This window comes from Dipodomys ordii, unplaced genomic scaffold (assembly GCF_000151885.1).
Source record: "Dipodomys ordii isolate 6190 unplaced genomic scaffold, Dord_2.0 Scaffold87, whole genome shotgun sequence".
NCBI classification, from domain to species: Eukaryota; Metazoa; Chordata; class Mammalia; order Rodentia; family Heteromyidae; genus Dipodomys; species Dipodomys ordii.
In genome coordinates, this window is record NW_012267303.1 from 3286097 (window position 1) to 3306151 (window position 20055).

The 20055-nt window shown below is 51.2% G+C and overlaps 2 protein-coding genes across 8 annotated transcripts in view; one reads left to right on the forward strand and one right to left on the reverse strand.

Moving 5' to 3' along the window:
• Window positions 1–342: 342 nt before the first annotated feature.
• The window catches only part of Alg12 (ALG12, alpha-1,6-mannosyltransferase), a 29986-nt gene continuing 10273 nt past the window's right edge, over window positions 343–20055 (reverse strand). For 5 of the 7 annotated variants that reach the window (XM_013025794.1, XM_013025798.1, XM_013025791.1 and 2 more), the window contains one exon: window positions 16498–16727. In XM_013025794.1, the coding sequence (XP_012881248.1) occupies window positions 16590–16727 (138 nt within the window). In that variant the 3' untranslated portion in view covers window positions 16498–16589. Of the gene's footprint in view, window positions 612–980; window positions 1079–16497; window positions 16728–20055 lie in introns of those variants that run through there. The other 2 variants (XM_013025790.1, XM_013025797.1) reach the window with 2 other exon arrangements.
• On the forward strand, window positions 12675–16539 carry Zbed4 (zinc finger, BED-type containing 4). The gene has a single exon (XM_013025788.1). The coding sequence runs from the start codon at window positions 13063–13065 to the stop codon at window positions 16516–16518; it is 3456 nt and encodes a 1151-aa protein (XP_012881242.1). The 5' UTR covers window positions 12675–13062; the 3' UTR covers window positions 16519–16539.

The window sequence follows — 20055 nt, forward strand, 5'->3', positions numbered from 1 at the left end:
TTCCCAGCTCCAGGCAAATGTATTCTTTAAATACCATGAATTGGGGGCTGGGAAGGTGGCTCAGTGGAAGAGTGCTTACCCGCATGCATGAGGCCCTGGGTTCAATTCCTCAGCACCACATAAGGAGAAAGGGCCAGAAGTGGCCCTGTGGCTCACGTGGTAGAGTGCTAGCCTTGAGCTTAAGAGCTCAGGGATAGCACCCAGGCCCAGAGTTCAAGCCCCACAATCAACCAAAAACAAAACAAAACAAAAAAAGTACAAAAGTAGTCAAGCAGTAGGAAAACAAAGTTCTTTCTTAATTTCCATAGTTAACTTGACCTTCCAGATGCTTATGGGCAGGTACGCTGTTGACCCCAGGTGCCCTGTGTAGCCGGGAGCAGTGCAGCCCTCCTGCCGGGCTGGCCTTGGGACCTGGGGATCAGGCCACCCGATGTCTCAGCAGGATGGGGTGCAGGATAGGAAAAGCTGTCAGCTCTTAATGGACACAAAGACGGCTTCTAGGGTGTGGGTAACCATGTGCATTGGTGATGGCACTAGAATTCAGGGCCTTGTGTTCTCAGCTTTCTTACTTAGGGCTGGTATTCCACCACTAGAATCAACGTGAGGCCCACCTACAAAATAAAAGCAGAAGGGGTTGTGGTCATGCCTCAAGTGGTAAAATGTCTGCCTAGCAAGTGCGAGGCCCTGAGTACTACAGAGAGAAAGAATGAATGAATTAAAGTTCGTTATATGGCACAGAACCACCTCAGTAAGAGGCAAATTAAGTATTCCAGCCATCTTCAGGGTACTGACATGAGCTTAGGTTTAAACAGAGACTGAATTGGGGCAGGGGTGAGAACTATGCATAATTAAGTGGTCCCAGGCAGAGTGTGGCCTGGTAGATTTTTATCTCATTTCCGGTTCTACCTTCTCTTGAGAGGGTTATTCCTACTTGGGGGGGGTAAGTCTCTTATTATAGGTAATTGTCATTTGGGGGCCACCTGTCCCCATGAGGCTCCAATGTTGCTTGGAGGTAGTTTCCATCCCTTGTTGTAAACATGTTATCCGTCAGTTCTGTCCTTCTGGGAACCCAAGGTGACTGTTGGAGAGAGAAGAGCAAAAGGGATAACTGCAAAATGGAGGCAGAGAAGTCAATGTTTTTAGCAATGTTTTAGCAGTTCTAAGCACCTGTTCTAAGAAGGTGCTGTCTGTGAGCCAGGACGTGAGCCACAGCAGACACCGGAGGTCCCAGCTCCGGAGGGGGTTCCAAGTCTCTAAAACTGAGAGGAAATGCCTCTTGTCTTTAAGCTAACTCACTTCGTGGACTTGTGTCACAGCAGCAGAAACAGACTGAGCTGCGCAACTGCTGGGCAGTGTGGGCCGCGTTCGGTGGCAGGAGAAGCAGCACGCTGTTTTGTGTTGTGGCCTGGCCCAGTCACAGAGCTTTATAAGCATTTGGCTGCTGAGCGGTGTCTCATGTCTGTGTGTCTGTGCTGGTGGTGTCTCATGTCTGTGTGTGTCTGTGTTGGGTGGTGTCTCAGGTCAGTGTGTGTCTGTGCTGGGTGGTATGTCTCGGGTAGTGTCAGTGTGTGTCTGTGCTGGGTGGTGTGTCTCGGGTAGTATCTGTAGTGGGTAGTATGTGACCATCTCATGGCTAGACGCAGGGAATGTAAGAGCCCTAACCACACTGGCTTTTATAGCAGACCAGTAATCCTGTAATCGCATGAGTGGATTAACCCATTCACAAGGACAGAGCCCGATCACCTCTCAGAGGTGCCACCTGGTACCCCTCTTAATAGCTAGCTGATAATTGGGATTTAATTCCAAGGTAAGTATCAGTGGGGACGAGCTATATTCAAACATGGCATTGACCTAGCACCTAGCACCATTGCTCCTCCTCAGCCCTGTGCGGCATCACTGTTGTGAAATGTCTTGTACCCCCAGTCCCTTTGTTGGTTTGGTTCCAGTGCCCTACAGACCTTGTTGTTTCGCTTCAGAAGAGAGATTTTAAGCCTGTTTCAGTTTGAAGTGTAGCATGGTGGTGAAGCTGAGTAAATAGGGATGGCTTAATGAGTCACCTGGCTCTGACTGGCGCTGTCTCCTGTCACACCTGGCCTCTGCCCTCCCAGGGAAGGGGCCCCAGCCTGACTTGTGTGGCCGTTTCTTCCTTAGGTTGTCCCTCAAGTTTGGCCTGGTTTTAGTTGTTTTTATTAGGCTATGTCCATCATACAGGGGCACTACCCCACGTGTACACACCATGTCACCCACCGCCACCCCTCTATCAGTCCCCCTTAAGTCAATCTCCACGGCCTTCACGTGTGTAAACTACGTCCCCACACTGCATTCCCTCCCCAGCTCCCCTGCTCCCCAGCCTGCCCATGCCAAGCCCACGCCAAGTCTTCCTTTATGGTTTTTGTTTTTGTTATTGTTTTGTCAGTCCTGGGGTGTAAACTCTGGGCCTGCGTGCTGTCCCTGAGTTTCTTTTGCTCAAGGCTAGTGCTCTACCACTTGAGCCGTAGCCCAACTTCAGGCTTTTTTGAGTAGTTTATTAGAAATAAGTTTCTCACAGACTTTCCTGCCCAGGCTGGCTTTGAACCACAATCCTCAGATCTCAGCCTCCTGATTAGCTAGGATTACAGGCGTGAGCCGCCAGCACCCAGCTTGTCTTTTTTTTTTTTTTTAATTTTTAAAGATGTACTACTTGTATCAAGGGGTTTCACATGATATTTCAGACGTGTATATTACATTTTGCTTTTCTTTCCCCACCTGGCCAGAGGATTTTAATGATAGCTCAGTGTCCCGAGGCCTTCTGCTCACTGGTGACTTTGCTCTTTTCCTATCCTCTGGCTCACTGTACATGATAGACAGGTCTAGAGGCCTGATCAGATTCATGGTAGACCTTGAATATGATTCCTTTTATGTGGCTCTATCAAGAAGTACCTTATAGGGGCTGGGAAGGTGGCTCAGTGGTAGAATGCTTGCCTTACATGCATGAAGCCCTGGGTTTGATTCCTGAGCACCTAAGCAGAAAAAGTTGCAAGTGGTTCTGTGGATCAAGTGGTAGAATGCTAGCCTTGAGCTGAAGAGCTGAGGGACAGCGCCCAGGTCCAGAGTTCAGGCCCCACGACCAACAACAATAACAAAAAAGGTTGATTTGAAGACGTACCTTATATTGGGCGCTGGTGGCTCAGCCTGTAGTCCTAGATATGCAGGAGGCTGAGATCTGAAGATTGTGGTTCAGAACCAGCCCAGGCACAAAAGTCCATGAGAGTCTTTTAGTTAATCACGCAAAAAAACTGAAAGTAGAGTTGGGCTCAAAGTGGTAAAGAACTGGCCTTGAGGGGAAAAACCAGTTCAAGTCCCATGACCAAAAAAAAGGCTCTCATGCTAGAAGTGTGGTTCAGCAAGTAGAGTAAGGCTCTCATAGTAGGTACAAGGCCCTGAGTTCAAACCCCAGAGCCACCTCATAGGCTGGGCATGGTGGCTCATGACTTGGGTCTCAGCTGCTTGGGAGGATGGCTGGACAAGCACCGCCCAGGCAAAAAGTTGCCAGGTGAAGCTGGCTGGGAGGACAACACCTGTTGCCCTCTCTCACCCATGGTGGTAAATGAGGATTGTGGTCCAGGCCATCCTGGGAATAAAAGGCAAGAATCCAGTAAAAAAAAAGAATGGGCTCACGCCTATAATCCTACTCGGGAGGCCAACCAGGACAGAAAAGTCTGTGAGACTCTTCTCTCCAATAAACTACTCAGAAAAAGCCACAAGTGGCACTGTGGCTCAAGTGCTAGAGTTCTAGCCTTGAGCACAAAGAGGCTCAGAGTTGGCACCCAGGCCCCAAGTTCAAGCCTCACAACTGACCCAAAAACTAAAGTAAAAAGTAGGAAAGAGCAGGGAGCATGGCTCAGGTGACAGGTTGCCTCCTCAGCGAGCCTGAGGCCCTGAGCACAAGCCCCAGGACTGAAAAGCACAGAAGGAAGGCCCCACAGCCAGGCGTGTAACTCCAGCGCTCAGAAGGCCCAGAGCAGGATTATGAGTTCCAGGCCAGCTTGGGCCACGTAGCACGATCTTGTCTCAACAAGACAAAACAAAATGGCACCTTCGTCTCGATGTTGGCAGTTGTTATCCAGAAGAGGTTTGAACTGCTGGTGGTGCCGTTCGGCTCCTGCTTCCTCCGTGTTGGAGGCCTGGCCTCTTCTGGCCCAGGCCCCGGTGCACCTGGGGTTGCAGCTTGTGAGGGAAACAAGTTAAGTGCTCCATCTTCCTACTTACCAATCAGTGTTCAAATACTGTCCTGCTTTGTGTGAGGGCAGCAGGACACCTGTGCGCGTGCGGCTGGGAGTGAAGGTGTTCGCCCCTCCCCCGGAGGAGCAGAGAGGCTGAGAGAGGACCACAGTGCCCCGGAGGGCACAGCTCAGTGACCCGGAGCCCGCCCTGTCCCGTAGGGCTCGCCTGTGTTTACCTCCCAGGCCGCTCTGCCAGCCCCTGTGGAATTGGTTATTTGGGGGATAGCATCTTGCTTTAGGCCCGGGCTGCCATCCTGTTTTATTTCCCTGTGTCTCAGAGATGAGGGCACGTGGCCCTGTGCCCAGCTGCTGGTGGAGGTGTGCTCCCATTCACTTCTTCGTTTTGTTTGTACATTCTGGGGCTTCACTCAGTGTCTGGGCACTGTCCTTGAAGTTGTTTCGTTTTGTTGTCTGTTTTTATCTCCTCAAGGCCAGCACTCTACCACTTAAGCCACGACTCTACTCCAGCTCTTTTGTAGTTCATTGGAGATAAGAGTTTCCTGAGTTTTCCTGCCCAGGCTGGCTTCAAATCACAATCCTCAAATCTTAGCCTCCTGAGTAGCTAGGATTACAGGCGTGAGCCACTGGTGCCAGCCTGAAGCCTCTGGGCCTGGGCGCTGTTTCTCAGCTCTTCAGCTCAAGGCTAGCGCTCTACCACTTGAGCCACAGCGCCACTTCCAGCTTTTTTCTTTTTGCTTATGTGGTGCTGAGGAATCGAACCCAGGGCCTCATGCATGCAAGGCAAGCGCTCTACCATTGAGCCACCTTCCCAGCCCTGTATAGTGAGCTCTTGCGTTAATGCGTTGCTCTTACCATCCTGGCAGCTCCTTGCCATGGTGCAGTTCCTCCCTGGACCGTGGGAACCTTTACAAATTGGATCCAGATCCTTGGACTTAGTCCTCGTGCTCTCAGCCGGCCCTTGCACCTGGCAAGCCAAGGTGTTCTGGGCTCACTCCGTCTTTTTCCTGCCCACTTCTTCAGCCCTGGCGTCTGTCTTGAAGAGATGCTTCTAAGGCGCTCCTGGCTGTGGTGGCTGCACCTTGTTTTCCCTGGCCTTGCCCACGGCAGAGCCATCACACATCTGTACACCTATGGTGAGGGGTGGCGACACGCCTCCCACTTCCTTGTTGGTCTCACTTTTGCCATTAGTCTTGGTTCTCAGATGTAGGAGACCAAGAATCTGCTCTCAAGCACTGCCCGTCCCCTCTCTCCCCCGCACACACTCGCATGCCAGTGCCAGCTCTCCCTGTGTCCCTTCCGGAACCACGCAGAGGTTTCTGCGTCCTCCCCTTCCTCCCTGTAGCCATCCTGTGCGGCAGGTGTCCACAGCCATTGCCTGCCGCGCTCTTCCAGCTGGGACCTGGATGCTAAGTGATGTGACCCCAGTGCCAAGATCCCATCTCTCTCTGGCTGAGATTTTGTTCAGGGTGTTTCTCAGGAGGGACACAGCCTCAGCTCCTGCGGGCTTGCACACAGATGGCAGGCAGCTCTCCTTTGTTCTGAACACTTCTGGTTGACATTTGCTTTCCTTTAGTGTTTTAAACATGTAATTCCTTCATCTTCTAGCTTGAAGCTCTTCTGTCAAAATAGAGTGTTTGTTTTCTTGCTCTTGGAAGTGACTTCGTTTTGCCTAAGAATCCAACAGATCTTTTTCGCTAAGTCCAGGGACTATACTAGGATATGTGCCATTTTCTTTCCCTCCCTCCCCCCTCCTTTTCTTTTTTCCCTCCCTCCTTCCCTCCTTTCTTCCTTTCTTTCCTCTTTTCTTCCTTCCTTCCTGAACTGAAGATTAAACCCAGGACCTCACACTTCCTAGGCAAATGCCCTACCACTTGAACTCTGTTCCCAGTCCGTTTGGTTTTATTTCATTTTTAAGATACGGACTTATACTACGCTTGCCAGGCTGACCTTGAACTCACAATCCTCCTGCCTCTGTGTTCTGAATAGCTGGGAGTACAGGAAGGCATCACCACACCCTCAACTTGGTTTATAACATAACTCCTGTGTGGTTAGAGACCTTGTATAGTTTCAGCTCGTCCAGTTTTGAATGTCGTAAATGCTTGCATTGTGGCCTAGGGTGCAACCGGTGCTATATAGGATTTTATATGCCAGGTGGTCTATTGTGGACATCCATTGGGTCAAGTGGTTGATGGTTTACTCAAGTCTTGCATGTCTGTGCTGGTTTTCTGGCTTGTTCTATGTCTATCCAGCGTAGGGGTTTTGCCCTGGAAAGCAGACTTGGCTATGTTGTTTTGTTCTGGTCTCTGGAACTTTCCTTGGGCCCCTTGTGTCTGTTTTCTTGCAGTGGAAGTGGTGTCCTGGTTGGCTGAGGATAGCAGCATCTGAAGTAGGTGTCATTCGGTGCTGTATTGGAAATAGTTTTCAGACTTTTTTTTTTTGGTCAGTCATAGGTCTTGAACTCTGAGCCTGGGCGCTGTCCCTCAGCTCTTCAGCTTAAAGTGAATGCTCTACCACTTGAGACACAGTACCAACTCCAGTTTTCTGGTGGCTTCTTGGAGATAAGTGTCTCATGGACAGACTTTCCTGTCCAAGCTGGCTTTGAGCTGTGATCCTTGGACCTCAGCCTCCTAAGTAGCTAGGATTACAGGTGTGAGCCACCAGTGCCCACTTTTTTTTTTTTTTTTTTTTGTACAAAGGCATGAACTTAGGTCCTCAAGATCACTTGGCTTGCTTGTTCACGGGTGGCACTCTACCACTGGAGCTACACCTCCACTCTGACTTCTTGCTGGTTACTGGAGATAGAGACTGGTAAGCGCTTCTGCCTGGGCTGACTTCAAACCTGGAACTTCAGATCTCAGTCTCCTGAGTAGGACCCTGGTGTGAACCACCAGTGCTCAGCTGTCAGTCTTGTTTCATCGTTGATGTCATCCATGGGGTTGTGATTTTACAGTTCTGTTTCTTGGGTTTGTTTTTTGGTGTGTTTTTTGGAGGGATTCAGGAATTTAGAGTCTGGCTGAGCATAGTATTGTGTGTCTGTAATCAGCACTCAGGAGGCTGAGGCAAGAGGGTCCTGAGTTGAAGGCCAACCTAGACTACATAGTAAGACCCTATCTCAAAAAACATACACACAGATGGCTAAATAGGTAGGTAGCTGGCAAGCAGACAGGCAGACACATTAAGATTCTTTACATTGGACTGGGAAGGTGGCTCAGTGGTAGAGTGCTTGCCTCACATGCATGAGGCCCTGGGTTCAATTCCTCAGCACCACATAAGCAGAAAAAGCCGGAAGTGGCGCTGTGGCTCAAGTGGTAGAGCGCTAGCCTTGAGCTGAAGAGCTGAGGGACAGCGCCCAGGCCCCAGAGTTCAGGCCCCATGAACAACAGGGGGAAAAAAAAAAGATTCTTGCCGGGCGCTGGTGGCTCACGCCTGTAATCCTAGCTACTCAGGAGGCTGAGATCTGAGGATCGCGGTTCAAAGCCAGCCCGGGCAGGAGAGACCGTGAGACTCCTATCTCCAAAAAAAAACACCAGAAAACCGGAAGTGGCGCTGTAGCTCAAGCGGTAGAGCGCTCGCCTTGAGCTGAAGAGCTGAGGGACAGCGCCCAGGCCCAGAGTTCAAGCCCCACTACCGACAAAAAAAAAAAAAAAAAAAAAAAAAAAGATTCTTTATATCATCCATAAAACAGAACCTTGGGGAGTGTTTTCTGTGCACTTGTAAATAGTATGTTCTTTCCTGGTTGGTTGTGCAGTCGATGTCAGGTCAACATTGATAATAGAGTTGCCTAAGTCCTGTTTCCATGTCCTTATTTATTCAAACCATTTGATAGGTAAAGTAAACTCTGCCCCTGTACTGAATGGCCTGGGCTCTCCTAGAGCTGACCATAGGTTTTGAGTTGCAAGTCTGGGCAGATGTGTACACATATGGGCCTGTGTGCTCTGGGTGTGTGCATGTGCGGGTCTGGGTATTCTAGGTGTACTGACCCTGGTGCGCTGTCCTGAACTCCTCTGCATGCATATAACACTTAGCATTCTCCTCATTCATCCTTGGATTACTGGTGTCTTTATGTCGAAAGAATCTTCTTGTAAGCATACAATTAGTCCTGCTTTTTTATCCATTCTGATAATTCTTGCCTTTAAAAAGACAACTTTGTGTCTAATTGGCATGTAATAAAGTCCACATATGTAACGTATATAATCTGATAGATAAATGTATCAGAGAATGTATGTCTATATGAACAGCTGCTATGAAGTCTGTGTGGGACTCTTCATGTTGACATGTGTATACAGGTACACGTGTGTGTCAAGCCATTACATCAGTCAAAAGTCAAGAGTATATATATATAGAGAGAGAGAATGTGAGCAAGAGCACCCCCCCCCACACACACACATACACACATATTGCCATTTGGCCTTAGTGGCTACCAGTCTGCTCTTTGGTAGATTTCCACTCCGTACAATTGTTTTGAGCTTGGTTTATGTTGCATCTCATTTCTCTTGGGTCATAATTGGAAGGGGAAGGACTGAGTTATATGAAGATATAAAGAAAAATAGAGGCACAGATCAGTAGGAGAAACCGGAGTCCAGAAATAGATTCAAACCCATATGGACAACTGATATTCAACTAAATTAAAAGGGCACTTAGTAGAGAAAGGATAATCTTTTTAACAAATGGTGTTAGAGCAAATATCCATAGGTAGAAAAAAATGAATGTGAATTCTTCAAAGTTCTGAAACTATGTAAAGCTACAAAACTTGTAAAAAAAAAAAAAGCTGTAATCTCAATACTTGGCAGATTGAGGCAGATGATTGCAAATTCAAGGCCAGTTTGGACAACATAGACTGTCCAAAAAACAACAAACACCAAGCGCCAATAGCTTACACCTATAATCCTAGCTACCAGAATCTCTTTTAGGATTCTGGCCTAAAAGCCAGCCCAGGCAGAAAAATCCCCAAGACTCCATCTCTATTTACCAGAAAAAAAGACAGGACTTAGAGGCAGGGCTCAAATCGTAGGGTACTAGCCATGAGCAAAAAAGCTAAGTACAAGCCATAGTATTACCCATCACCACATAAAACTCCACAAAAACCTCTAAAAGAAAACAGTCACTGGGCTGGGAAGGTGGCTCAGGGGTAGAGTGCTTGTTTAACATGCATGAAGCCCTGGGTTCCATTCTCAGTACCACATACAGAGAAAAAGCCAGAAGTAGCACCATGGCTCAAGTGGTAGAGTGCTAGCCTTGAGCAAAACAAACTCAGAGACAGTGCTCAGGCCCTGAGTTCAAGCTCCATGACTGACCAAAAACAAACAAATGAAAAAAAAACACAGTCACCTTAGGTTAAACAAAGATTTCTTAGATACGACACCAAAAAGAAAATAAATGGACAGATTGGACTTTGTCAAATTTAAGAAACTTTGCTCTTCAGTATACACCATTATTAGAGTAAGAAACAAGCCAGGTGCTGGTGGCTCACACCTGTAATACTAGCTACTCAGGAAGCTAAGATCTGAGGCTCACAGCCCAGGCTGACAAGTCCATGAGACTCTTACCTTCAGTTAACCACCAGAAAATCAGAAGTAGCACTGTGGTTCAAAGTGCCTTGGGCAGGGAGTTCAAGGACAGCCCGAGTTCAAGCCCCATGATGGGGGTGGGGGAAGGATAGAAAACACGTACCGGAATAAAAAAGCCCACAGATTAGAAGAAAATCTTTGCCAGCTATCCGCTAGACATGGGATTAATACCTAAAATATATAATGAGGTCAAAAATTGAACACCAGAACCACAAATAATCCATTTAAACCATGGATAAACAGTCTTCAGAAATACAAATAAATATATGAAGTGTTAATATCCTTATGGGGAAGTTACATGCAAATCACAGTAGCACTAAGATTGCCTCTCACCCCAGTGGGAATAGCTCTACTCCCAAGAAAGCACGTGGCACATGCTGGCACACACACGCGACACTGGGATGCAAGCTAGTGCATCCCTTATGGAAAGCACCATGGAGCTTCTTTAAAAGAGTGGCTTAGGCCTGTAATCCTAGCTTCTCAGGAGGTTGAGATCTGAAGTCTCCCATTTAACCATCCAGAAGTGAAGGTGTGGCTCAATCTCCAGCCTTGAGCAAAAAACTAAGCAAGAGGGAAAAGTCCTGCACACACGCAAGCATGCCTGCGTACGTACACACACACACACACACACACACACACACCTTGAGCATATATATGAAGAAAAGTCAGTATATACCATTGCAACTCTACTCACAGTAGCCAGGCTGTGGAATTATACTAGGTGACTATCAAAGGATGAATAGTTTTGGATTTTTTTGTCCCTGTTCTGGGGTTTGAACTCAGGGCCTGAGGGCTGTCCCTGAGCTTCTTTTGCTGCATTCTACCACTTGAGCACAGCTCCATTTCTGCTTTTTTCTGGTTATTGGAGACAAGAGTCTCGTGGACTTTTCCTGCCCAGGCTGACTTCAAATTGCAATCCTCACATCTCAGCTTCCTGAGTAGCTAGGATTACAGGCCTGAGCCACTAGCTCCTGGCTAAGATTTTAATGTAGTATATATAAACTCATGGGATTACATTGTTTGCAGGAAAATGGTGCTGAGGATTATCATGTTGAGCAACAGAGTCAAGCTCAGAAAGACAGATTTTTATCAAATTTTCTCTAGACCTAAAAAAACATGACATAGCTGAGGCTCGTATCTCCAGACAACCACCAGAAAACCAGAAGTGGAGCTGTGGCTCACAGTGGCAGAGCACTAGTCATAAGCACAAAAGCTCAGGGACAGCGCCCAGGCCCTGAGTTCAAACCCTACATCTGACAAAAAACAAAGCAGGAAAACTTACTACATTGAATACATAAGCAAATATAAAGGTGGGTGGAGCCAGGCACTGTGGTTCAAGCCTGTAATCCCAGCTGCCTGGGAGGGTAGTGGAAGAGGTGATGTGAGACCAGCCTGGGTAACCACACACCTGTAATATCGGCGCAGGCCAGCACAGTGGTCAGTGCCCATCCCCCATGACAGGGACTCATGAGGAGGATTATAGCCCAGACATAAAGCAAGACCCAACCTGGGAAATAACGTAAAAGGAGGCTAGAGGCATGGCTCAAGTGGTAGAGCACCTGCCTGGCAAATACAAGGCCTTCAGTTAAACCAAAAAAAAGGATGAAATATTTGAATAGATTTCACGCAAGGAAAGGGAAATGGCCAGTGCGCAGTTGTGCCAGTCCTGGGACTTGAACCCAAGGCCTCATGCTCTCACTGGGCATTTTCACTCAAGCCTGGCACTCTCCCCCTTGGGCCCCACCCCCACTTCTGACTTTTTGCTGTATAAGTAGAGATAAGACTCAAGGATTTGTCTGCCTAAGCTACCTTTGAACCGAGATCCTCAGATGCCAACGTTAGCTTTTCTTATTACTAAATTACTCCACTCCCACCCCGCATCCTTATTTTTCTTTGGGTTCCAAGCCAGGTTGGCTGTTAAGTGGTTCTTAAATTGGTTAATTGGAGTGTTTTTTGTTTTTGTTTTTGTTTGGGGGGGGGTCATTATGCCAGTCCTGGGGCTAGAACTCAGGGCCTCAGCGCTGTCCCTGAGCTTTTATTTTTTATTTTTGTAGGTTGTGAGGCCTGAACTCACCCTGGGCACTGTCCCTTGGCTCTTCAGCTCAAAGCTAGCGCTCTACCACTTGAGCCACAGCACCACTTCTGGCTTTTTCTGCTTATGTGGTGCTGAGGAATAGAACCCAGGGCCTCATGCGTGCAAGACAAGCGCTCTACCACTGAGCCACCTTCCAGCCTCCCTGAGCTTTTTTGCTCAAGGCCAGTGCTCTACAGCTTGAGCCACAGCTCCACTTCTAGTTTTTTGGTGGTATTAGTTGGAGATAAGAGTCTCATAGGCTTTGCTGCCCAGGCTGGCTTCGAACCTACCAGTACCCAGTTTTAGTTGGAGTGTTCTAAATATTTTCAGGAATTCAGCTATTACATACCTCTGGCAAACTGAAAGGTGAAGGTGTAAATCTACTTAATGTCAGCATAGCTTTTCATTCCTTTCCCCAGTCTTCCTAAGAGCCCATTTGATTAATTGATTTTTGGTCATGGGGCCTGAACTCTGGGCCTGGGCACTGCGCTGTCTCTCAGCTCTTCAGCTCAAGGCTAGCACTCTACCACTTGAGCCACTACCAGCTTTTTTATGTGGTGCTGAGGAATTAAACCCAGGGCCTCATGCTTGTGAGGCAAGCAATCTACCACTGAGCTACCTTCCCAGCCTCCCATTTGATTTTGAGTTCAACATTTACTTTCTGCTGATTTTTCAGTGTTAGGTGCAAAATAGACTTTTGTATTTGGGGGGAAAACAAAAACAAAAACAGCTGTCGAGAAATGAGTTTTTCAGTTTCTTCCTCCTATATGTATTCTGGCAGGTAAGGCCGTGACAGTATAGATTTGAAATGTGTGGTTCAGTTCTGGGCTTACTTTGATAATTGTCTTTTACAGGAAATCCAAAACGATCGAGTACGTCTTGTCAAGATTTTGGGGACCCTGTCTTCAAGGCTAGAAGCAAGTCTGCACTGCACCCATGTGCCCATGCGTGAAGAGTTAGGTTGGAGCGGGCACAGAGGGCACCGCCCCATGCCCCAAGCCAATGTGCTCCTATGAGCTACAAGGCCTGCCTTCCAGTGCTGGTGGTGACCGGCCGTGTTCACAGAAATACCCTGAAAGACAGAGCGGCGATGAAAAGGTGAAGAAATCAGTGTCTGGGGCACAAGAAGGAATCTGGACGGGTTTTTATGAGCTGAGATACTCCCACAATGAGGGGGCCGGGCTAGGGATGGTTGGCCATGGAGAAGCTGCGGGAAGCTTGTCCCCCAGGGGATGGGGGGTTTATTTCCAATAAAGGAGACTTCAAACCAGAGGAGGACGATGACAACCAAAACCCCGGTGGTGGCATGGGAAGAACAGACTTTAAAAGTGAGCCGGAGGGCCCGAGGCAGGCCGACCGTGGGGAGCTGGCCGGGATGCAGGTGGACTGTGCCTGCCGGCCGCCTCCCGAGAGCGAGGATGACTGCGGTGCCCTCTTCTCCCAGTACAGCAGCACGCTCTACAGCGTGGCCATGGAGGCCGTGGCCCAGAGCCTCCTCTCCAGCCGGCACGCCAGCTCCAGGAAGAAGTCTCCCGCTTGGAAGCATTTCTTCATCTCTCCTCGAGACAGTACCAAGGCGATATGCACATACTGCATGAAGGAGTTCAGCCGGGGCAAGAACGAGAAAGACCTGAGCACCAGCTGCCTCATGAGGCACGTGAGGCGGGCCCACCCCACCAAGCTCCTGCAGGAGGACGGAAGCCTGTCGTCGGGGGCCGCCTGCCCCTCCCCCTCGGCCCTGCTCCCAGCCCCGCCCACCGACGGTGGGGACCTTGGCACCACGCTGTCGCCCAACAGACTCGTCCAGAAGATGGCCCCTAAGATCCCATCCCCTGACCGAGTGACGGAGGAGTCCGTGTCTGTGGTCTCCTCTGAGGAGGCTTCCTCCGATGTGTCCGTCGCTGAGAAGTATGGCCGAGATGAGGCCCTGGCCGGGGCCCTCCCCCACCTCCCCCCACTCCATGGCGATGAAGCTGCAGAGAACATGGCCGAGAGGAGCTTGGCCCTTCCAAAGGGCTCGTCAGGGTCTAGGCGGCGGTCAGCCGTCTGGAAGCACTTCTACCTGTCCCCCCTGGACAGCTCCAAAGCGGTGTGCGTGCACTGCATGAATGAGTTCAGCCGCGGGAAGAACGGCAAGGACCTGGGCACCAGCTGCCTCATCAGGCACATGTGGAGGGCCCACCGCTCCATCGCGCTGCAGGAGAACGGGGGTGGCGCCAGCATCCCGCCCCTGTACCCCGCGCCCCCCACCCTCCTGCCCACCCTGCTGCCTCCCGAGGCGGATCCAAGCTCAGGGGTGCCGTCGCTGGGGAAGCTGGTGAGAGGGTGCCCTTCTGCTGCCTCCTCCCCAGACAGGCTGGGCGAGGACCCCGGGGACGTGTCTGTGTTGTCCTCTGACGAGCTCGCCGAGGCCTCCCTGCTGTCCTCTCTGGAGAAGCGGCCGGCGGGCCCTGTGAGTCCCCGGCAGGGGCCGGGGGGGATCTTCCAGCAGAACAAGAAGGTCATGAGGAGGCTCAAGTCGGAGGTGTGGCACCACTTCTCGCTGGCCCCTATGGACAGTCTGAAGGCCGTGTGCCGGTACTGCGGCTGCGTCATCAGCCGGGGGAAGAAAGGGGACGTGGGCACCAGCTGTCTGATGCGGCACCTGTACCGACGCCACCCAGAGGTGGTAGGGGGCCAGAAGGACCTCCTGGGTGCGAGCTTGGCAAACCCTCCGTATGCCACGTTGGCTTCTGCAGAAAGAGCCTCCAAACGGATAGACTTGCCGACAGCGGCCAGAAGAAATCGCCCAGTCCTCTTCCCCGTAAGCAGCAAGAAGACCTCCAAGCTGTGGAACCACTTTTCGGTTTGCTCCGCAGACTCCACCAAGGTGGTGTGTCTGCACTGCGGCCGGACCATTAGCAGGGGCAAAAAGCCCACCAACTTGGGCACCAGCTGCCTCCTGCGCCACCTACAGCGGTTCCACAGCCACGTGCTCAAGGCCGACGCCCCCGAGGCCGCGGGGCCCCGTCCCCCTGGCGTCCGCGCGCCCCTGAGCATGGAGCTCTCGGGGCCCTCCCTCAGCAACCCTGCTGAGAAGTTTTATGACTCTCATCCAGTTGCCAAAAAAATCACAAGTCTCATAGCGGAAATGATTGCACTTGACCTCCAGCCATACTCTTTCGTGGACAACGTGGGCTTTAACCGGCTGCTCGAGTACTTGGAACCCCAGTACACATTACCCTCCCCGTCCTACTTCTCCAGGACAGCCATCCCGGGCATGTACGACAGTGTGAAGCGGATCATCATGTCCCATCTGAAGGAGGCCGAGAGCGGAGTGGTCCACTTCACCTCGGGAATTTGGATGAGTAGCCAGACCCGCGAGTACCTGACCCTGACCGCGCACTGGGTCACCTTCGCGCCCTCCGCCCGCTCACACTGTGAGGACCACCACTGCTCCGCTCTGCTGGACGTGTCACAGATCGACTGCGACTACAGCGGCAGCGGCATCCGCAGGCAGCTGCAGTGCTGGTGGGAAGCCTGGGTGACCTCCATCGGCCTCCGGGTTGGCATCACCGTCACTGATAACCCCAGCATCGGCAAGACGCTGAGTGAGGGCGAGCACTCCAGTGTGCAGTGCTTCAGCCATACGGTGAACCTGATCGTGAGCGAGGCCATCAAGAGCCAGAGGATGGTGCAGAACTTACTGAGCACTGCGCGGAAGCTCTGCGAGCGCGTGCACCGCTCACCCAGGGCGCGCGAGAAGCTGGCGGAGCTGCAGAAGGAATACGAGCTGCCACCGCACCCGCTGATCCAGGACGTGCCCTCCCGGTGGAGCACCTCCTTCCACATGCTCGAGCGGCTCATCGAGCAGAAGAGGGCCGTCAACGAGATGTCGGTTGAGTGCAACTTCAGAGAGCTCATCAGCTGCGACCAGTGGGAGGTGATGCAGTCCGTGTGCCACGCGCTGCGGCCCTTCGACACGGCAAGCCGGGAGATGAGCGCCCACGTGTCCACACTGAGCCAGGTCATCCCCATGATCCACATCCTCAGCAGGAAGGTGGAGATGCTGTTTGGGGAGACCATGGGCATTGACACCATGCTGAAGTCGCTGAAGGAAGCCATGGCAAGCCGCCTGTCCGCCACCCTCCACGACCCCAGGTACGTCTTCGCCACCCTGCTGGACCCTCGCTACAAAGCCTCCCTCTTCACAGAGGAGGAAGCGGAGCAGTACAGGCAAGACTTAATCAGGGAGCTAGAAGTACTGAATTCTACCTCAGAGGACACGGCTACTTCCAATGGCTGTGACTCAGGGTCCCCATCGAAAGACTGCGGCGGGGAGGAGAGTCTGTGGTCACTGGTGGCCAAAGTGAAGAGAAGAGACGGGAGGGAGAAGCTTCCTGAAGACATGGTGCTGGCGTACTTGGAGGAGGAGGTACTGGACCACAGCTGTGACCCACTTACCTACTGGGGCCTGAAGCGCGCCTCCTGGCCTGGGCTGTCCACCTTGGCGGTCAGGTTTCTGGGCTGTCCCCCAAGTACCGTCCCTTCGGAGAAGCTGTTCAGCACGCCCACGGAGGCTGGTGGCTGCGGCCAGCCCAGGCTCTTGACAGAGCATTTTGAAAAACTCATCTTCTTGAAAGTGAATCTCCCCCTGATATACTTCCAGTATTGAACTCGCCATGGCACCTGCAGACTGGAGGTGTTCTAAGTAGCGCTAGCTGCTTTACCAAGGCTGTGGCCCGCCTAGCAGGGCCATGGAGGACGCAGACCAGGCATCGGGCCACTTGCCGCCGTCCCGTCCGCACGTGCCTTACTCCTCCTGTGGGCCAGGTGTCGCCGTGCCGTGTTTCCAGACGTCACTAGACACAGCCTGTCTTGTCCCTTATGAAATAGGATGATCAGGTTTTAATTCCTAACTGTAAAGATTTTTAAAACTTAAGGATAGTCATTTGTTTTCTAGAATGCAGAGAAGATGTAAATAATTTTATTCTATAGGCTTTTTATTCAATTGTGTAAAAAAAAAGCAAAAAAAAAAAACCAAATCAGGTGCTGTATTTCAGTTCAATGTCGCTTTGTTTGCAACAAGACAGCGTTTTTGCTGTCAGACAAACCCTGTGAGCAGGAGGAGGGGGCAGTGAGGCCGTCCTGAGCAGCTCTGTACCGCAGGCCCCCGGGTGTGTGGAGGGGGCTGATGTGGGCTGCAGCCATGACACAGCGTTTGAACGCAAAGCTGAGCTTAGACGTGCAGCATCCATTGTGTGGTGGCCTGGTCCCAGCCCCTCCCCATCACAGGTGTTTACCTTCAGGTTTTACAGGTAACTCAGAGATAACCCAACTATTTATCATGAGCTCCTTGAAATTGGATCCGCGTCGGTAAATTCTACCTAGGATTTAGCCAGTGCGTGGTAACGCTACGTTTACAGCGGACGCCTGTGGGTCAGACCTCCATGCCTGTGACGCATCTGCGCTGTGATACAGCAGTGTGTGCACTGACCCCAGTGTGCTCGGATCCAGCCCCAGGCTCCCCGGGGGCCAGGGCTTCTTGGCAGGGAAAGTGTGCGCTGGGGACGACTGACGCACTCGGACTTAGTTCTGTGACCGGAAAAGTAGCCATCACTGGGGAACCCAGAATCCAGCAGACGTCCGATGAGATAGCCTTTGTCAGCTTCTCTTAACAATGTCTTTATTTTCTCATTTCACATCAGTTACATAGTCCAAGTGAGGCTCATCACTCACCCGCCATGACCTTCACAAGTCGTTGTGTTACAATACTGTACCTCTGCTCAATGAAATTTGCCTGGACTATGCTTTAGTGTATTTATAAATGGTGAACTCAGTTTCTGAAATTAAACTTTTTATTTGCAATTTTCTAGTGCTGGTGAACACTTGAGTTTGTCTTCTAGGGCAATAAAACAGGTGTGATCCTTGGGGGCCAATGTGTGGGAACAGTAACGGCTCTTGAGGTGCCGCCTCTTGGCCTTTCAGATTAGAAACAGCATTCGTTTTTGTTGATGTGGTCCATAGGGCTTGAACTCAGAACCTGGGCGCTGTCCCTGAGCTCTTTCACTCTACCACTTTGAACCACAGCACCACTTCTCGTTTTCTGGTACTTAATTGGAGATAAGAGTCTCACGGACTTTCCTGCCCTGGGCTGGCTTTGAATCGTGATCCTCGGATCTCAGCCTCCTGAGTGGCTAGGATGACAGCAGGCATGAGCTGCTGGTGCCAGGCTGAGTTTGTTTTTTAGCCAGTCCTGGGACTTGAACTCAGGTCCCTGAGCCTCTCTGTGGTCAAGGCTTGCCCTCTACCACTTGAGCAACAGCACCACCTCTAGCTTTTTCTGTTTATGTGGTACTAAGGAATTGAACCCAGGGCTTCATGCATGACAGGCAAGCATTCTACCACCAAGCCATATTCCCAGCCCCAAAACTGCACTCTTCCCTCAGCCTTCTTCCCTCCCTTCCTTCCAGACCTAAGTGTTGAACTTGCGTCTTCCTCCTGTGACGTCGGCGTGCTAACACTTGAGTCACAATTCAGTCTTTCTTCAGTTGTTTTTCAGATCACATGTTTTCTGCCCAGCCAAGGCCAGCCTCACACAGGTCTCCCCCTCTGCAGCCTCATCCGTCAGCAGGACCTCCTGCACACGCTGCCATTGCTGTAGGGCTCTGGCTAACGCCTCCAGACCTGCCCACCGCCACTAGCATTGGACCGCGGGCCTCCTGATCTCTCTCCCTCGTAGCTGCGATGATAGGCCTGGATCACCATGCCTGGGTCTTGAACAGCATTTCTGGTGATGGTAACGCAACTGGAACGTTCCAGGTCTGTGTGTTCACCTGAGGACGTGTCTCTGCAGCAGCTCCTCTCACGCCAGCCTCTGACTGTGCAGGTCAGAGGGGCCTCACGTTCCCTGGGTGCAGCGGGTCTGGCCTGTGCCCTCGGCGCAGGCAGGCAGGCAGCTGCCCGTCCTGCTTCTTTTAGGCCTCTATTCTGAGAGGTACGATTGTTTGGATTTTTGGATATTGGACTTTGGGAATCTTCCGTACTTTAGCAAGTCAGCAGTGCACTCAGAATCACAGGCCTCGGAAGGTAGAGCAGGATTGCAAGTTCACATCTAGCCTGGGTTACATAGCTGCTTTCAGAGCTGCCCAAGTGATATAGGGAGGGGAAGCAAAGGGTGGAAAGGAGCAAGAGAAGTATGAAGGGTGGCGGCCAAGTACCTGCCATCTGAATGCCGTCTCCTGCCAGAGCCTCTGCTCAAGTCTGAGATCTGTGTGTCCCCCACTGGACCCTGGAGCTCACAGGGTGCTGGGCTCATGGACAGCAGAGCCCAGGAACACTGAATGAGTACAACGGACAGCTGCATTTGTTGTGTCCCCCACTGGAGCTGGAGCCTGGAGCCGGCAGGGTGCTGGGCTCATAGACAGCCCAGAAGCATGGAATGAGTGCAGAGGACAGCCACAGCTCCCTCAGGAAAGCAAGGCTTTCCCAGCCACGTCCCCACAGACCCTGCAGGCTGTAATGGGTACCAGGAACCCCTCACGTACAGTGAGGGTGTGGGCCTGGTGTATGCCCAGTGGCCATTGCTGCCTCCACCAGGAGAAAGAGCCGTGCTACCACCTGTGCTTCTTGGAGTTGGCCTGTGGCTAGATGCTGCGATGCCTTGAACTTCATGGCATCCCAGGGGTCTTACGGTGCCCCTTCCCTTCACCCTTTCGAAATTTACCTTGGTCCTTTGGCATCTGAATTTTTGTTTTATTTATTTATTTTTGGTCATCTGTGGGTCTTGAACTCTGGGCCTGGGCCCTGTCCCTGAAGGCAAGCACTCTACCATTTGAGCCACAGCACCACTTCCGGTTTTCTGGTGGTTAATTGGAAGTGAGAGTCTTATGGACTTTCTGCCCAGGCTGGCTTTCAACCACCATCCTCAGATCTCAGCCTTCTGAGTAGCTAGCATTACTGGCGTGAGCCACCAGTGCCCAGCTTTAAAAAAAAAAAAAATTTGTGCCAGTTCCAGGGCTTGAACTCAGGGCTGGGCTTTCAGCTTTTTCATTTAAGGTTAGCACTCTCCCACTGCTGGGGACTCAAAACTTACTTTTTGCCAGTCCTGGGACTTGAACTCCATGCCTGGGTGCTATCCCTGAGAATTTTTTTTTTTGGGGGGGGGGGATCCGGTCCTGAGTCCTGAACTCTGGGCCTGGGCATTGTCCCT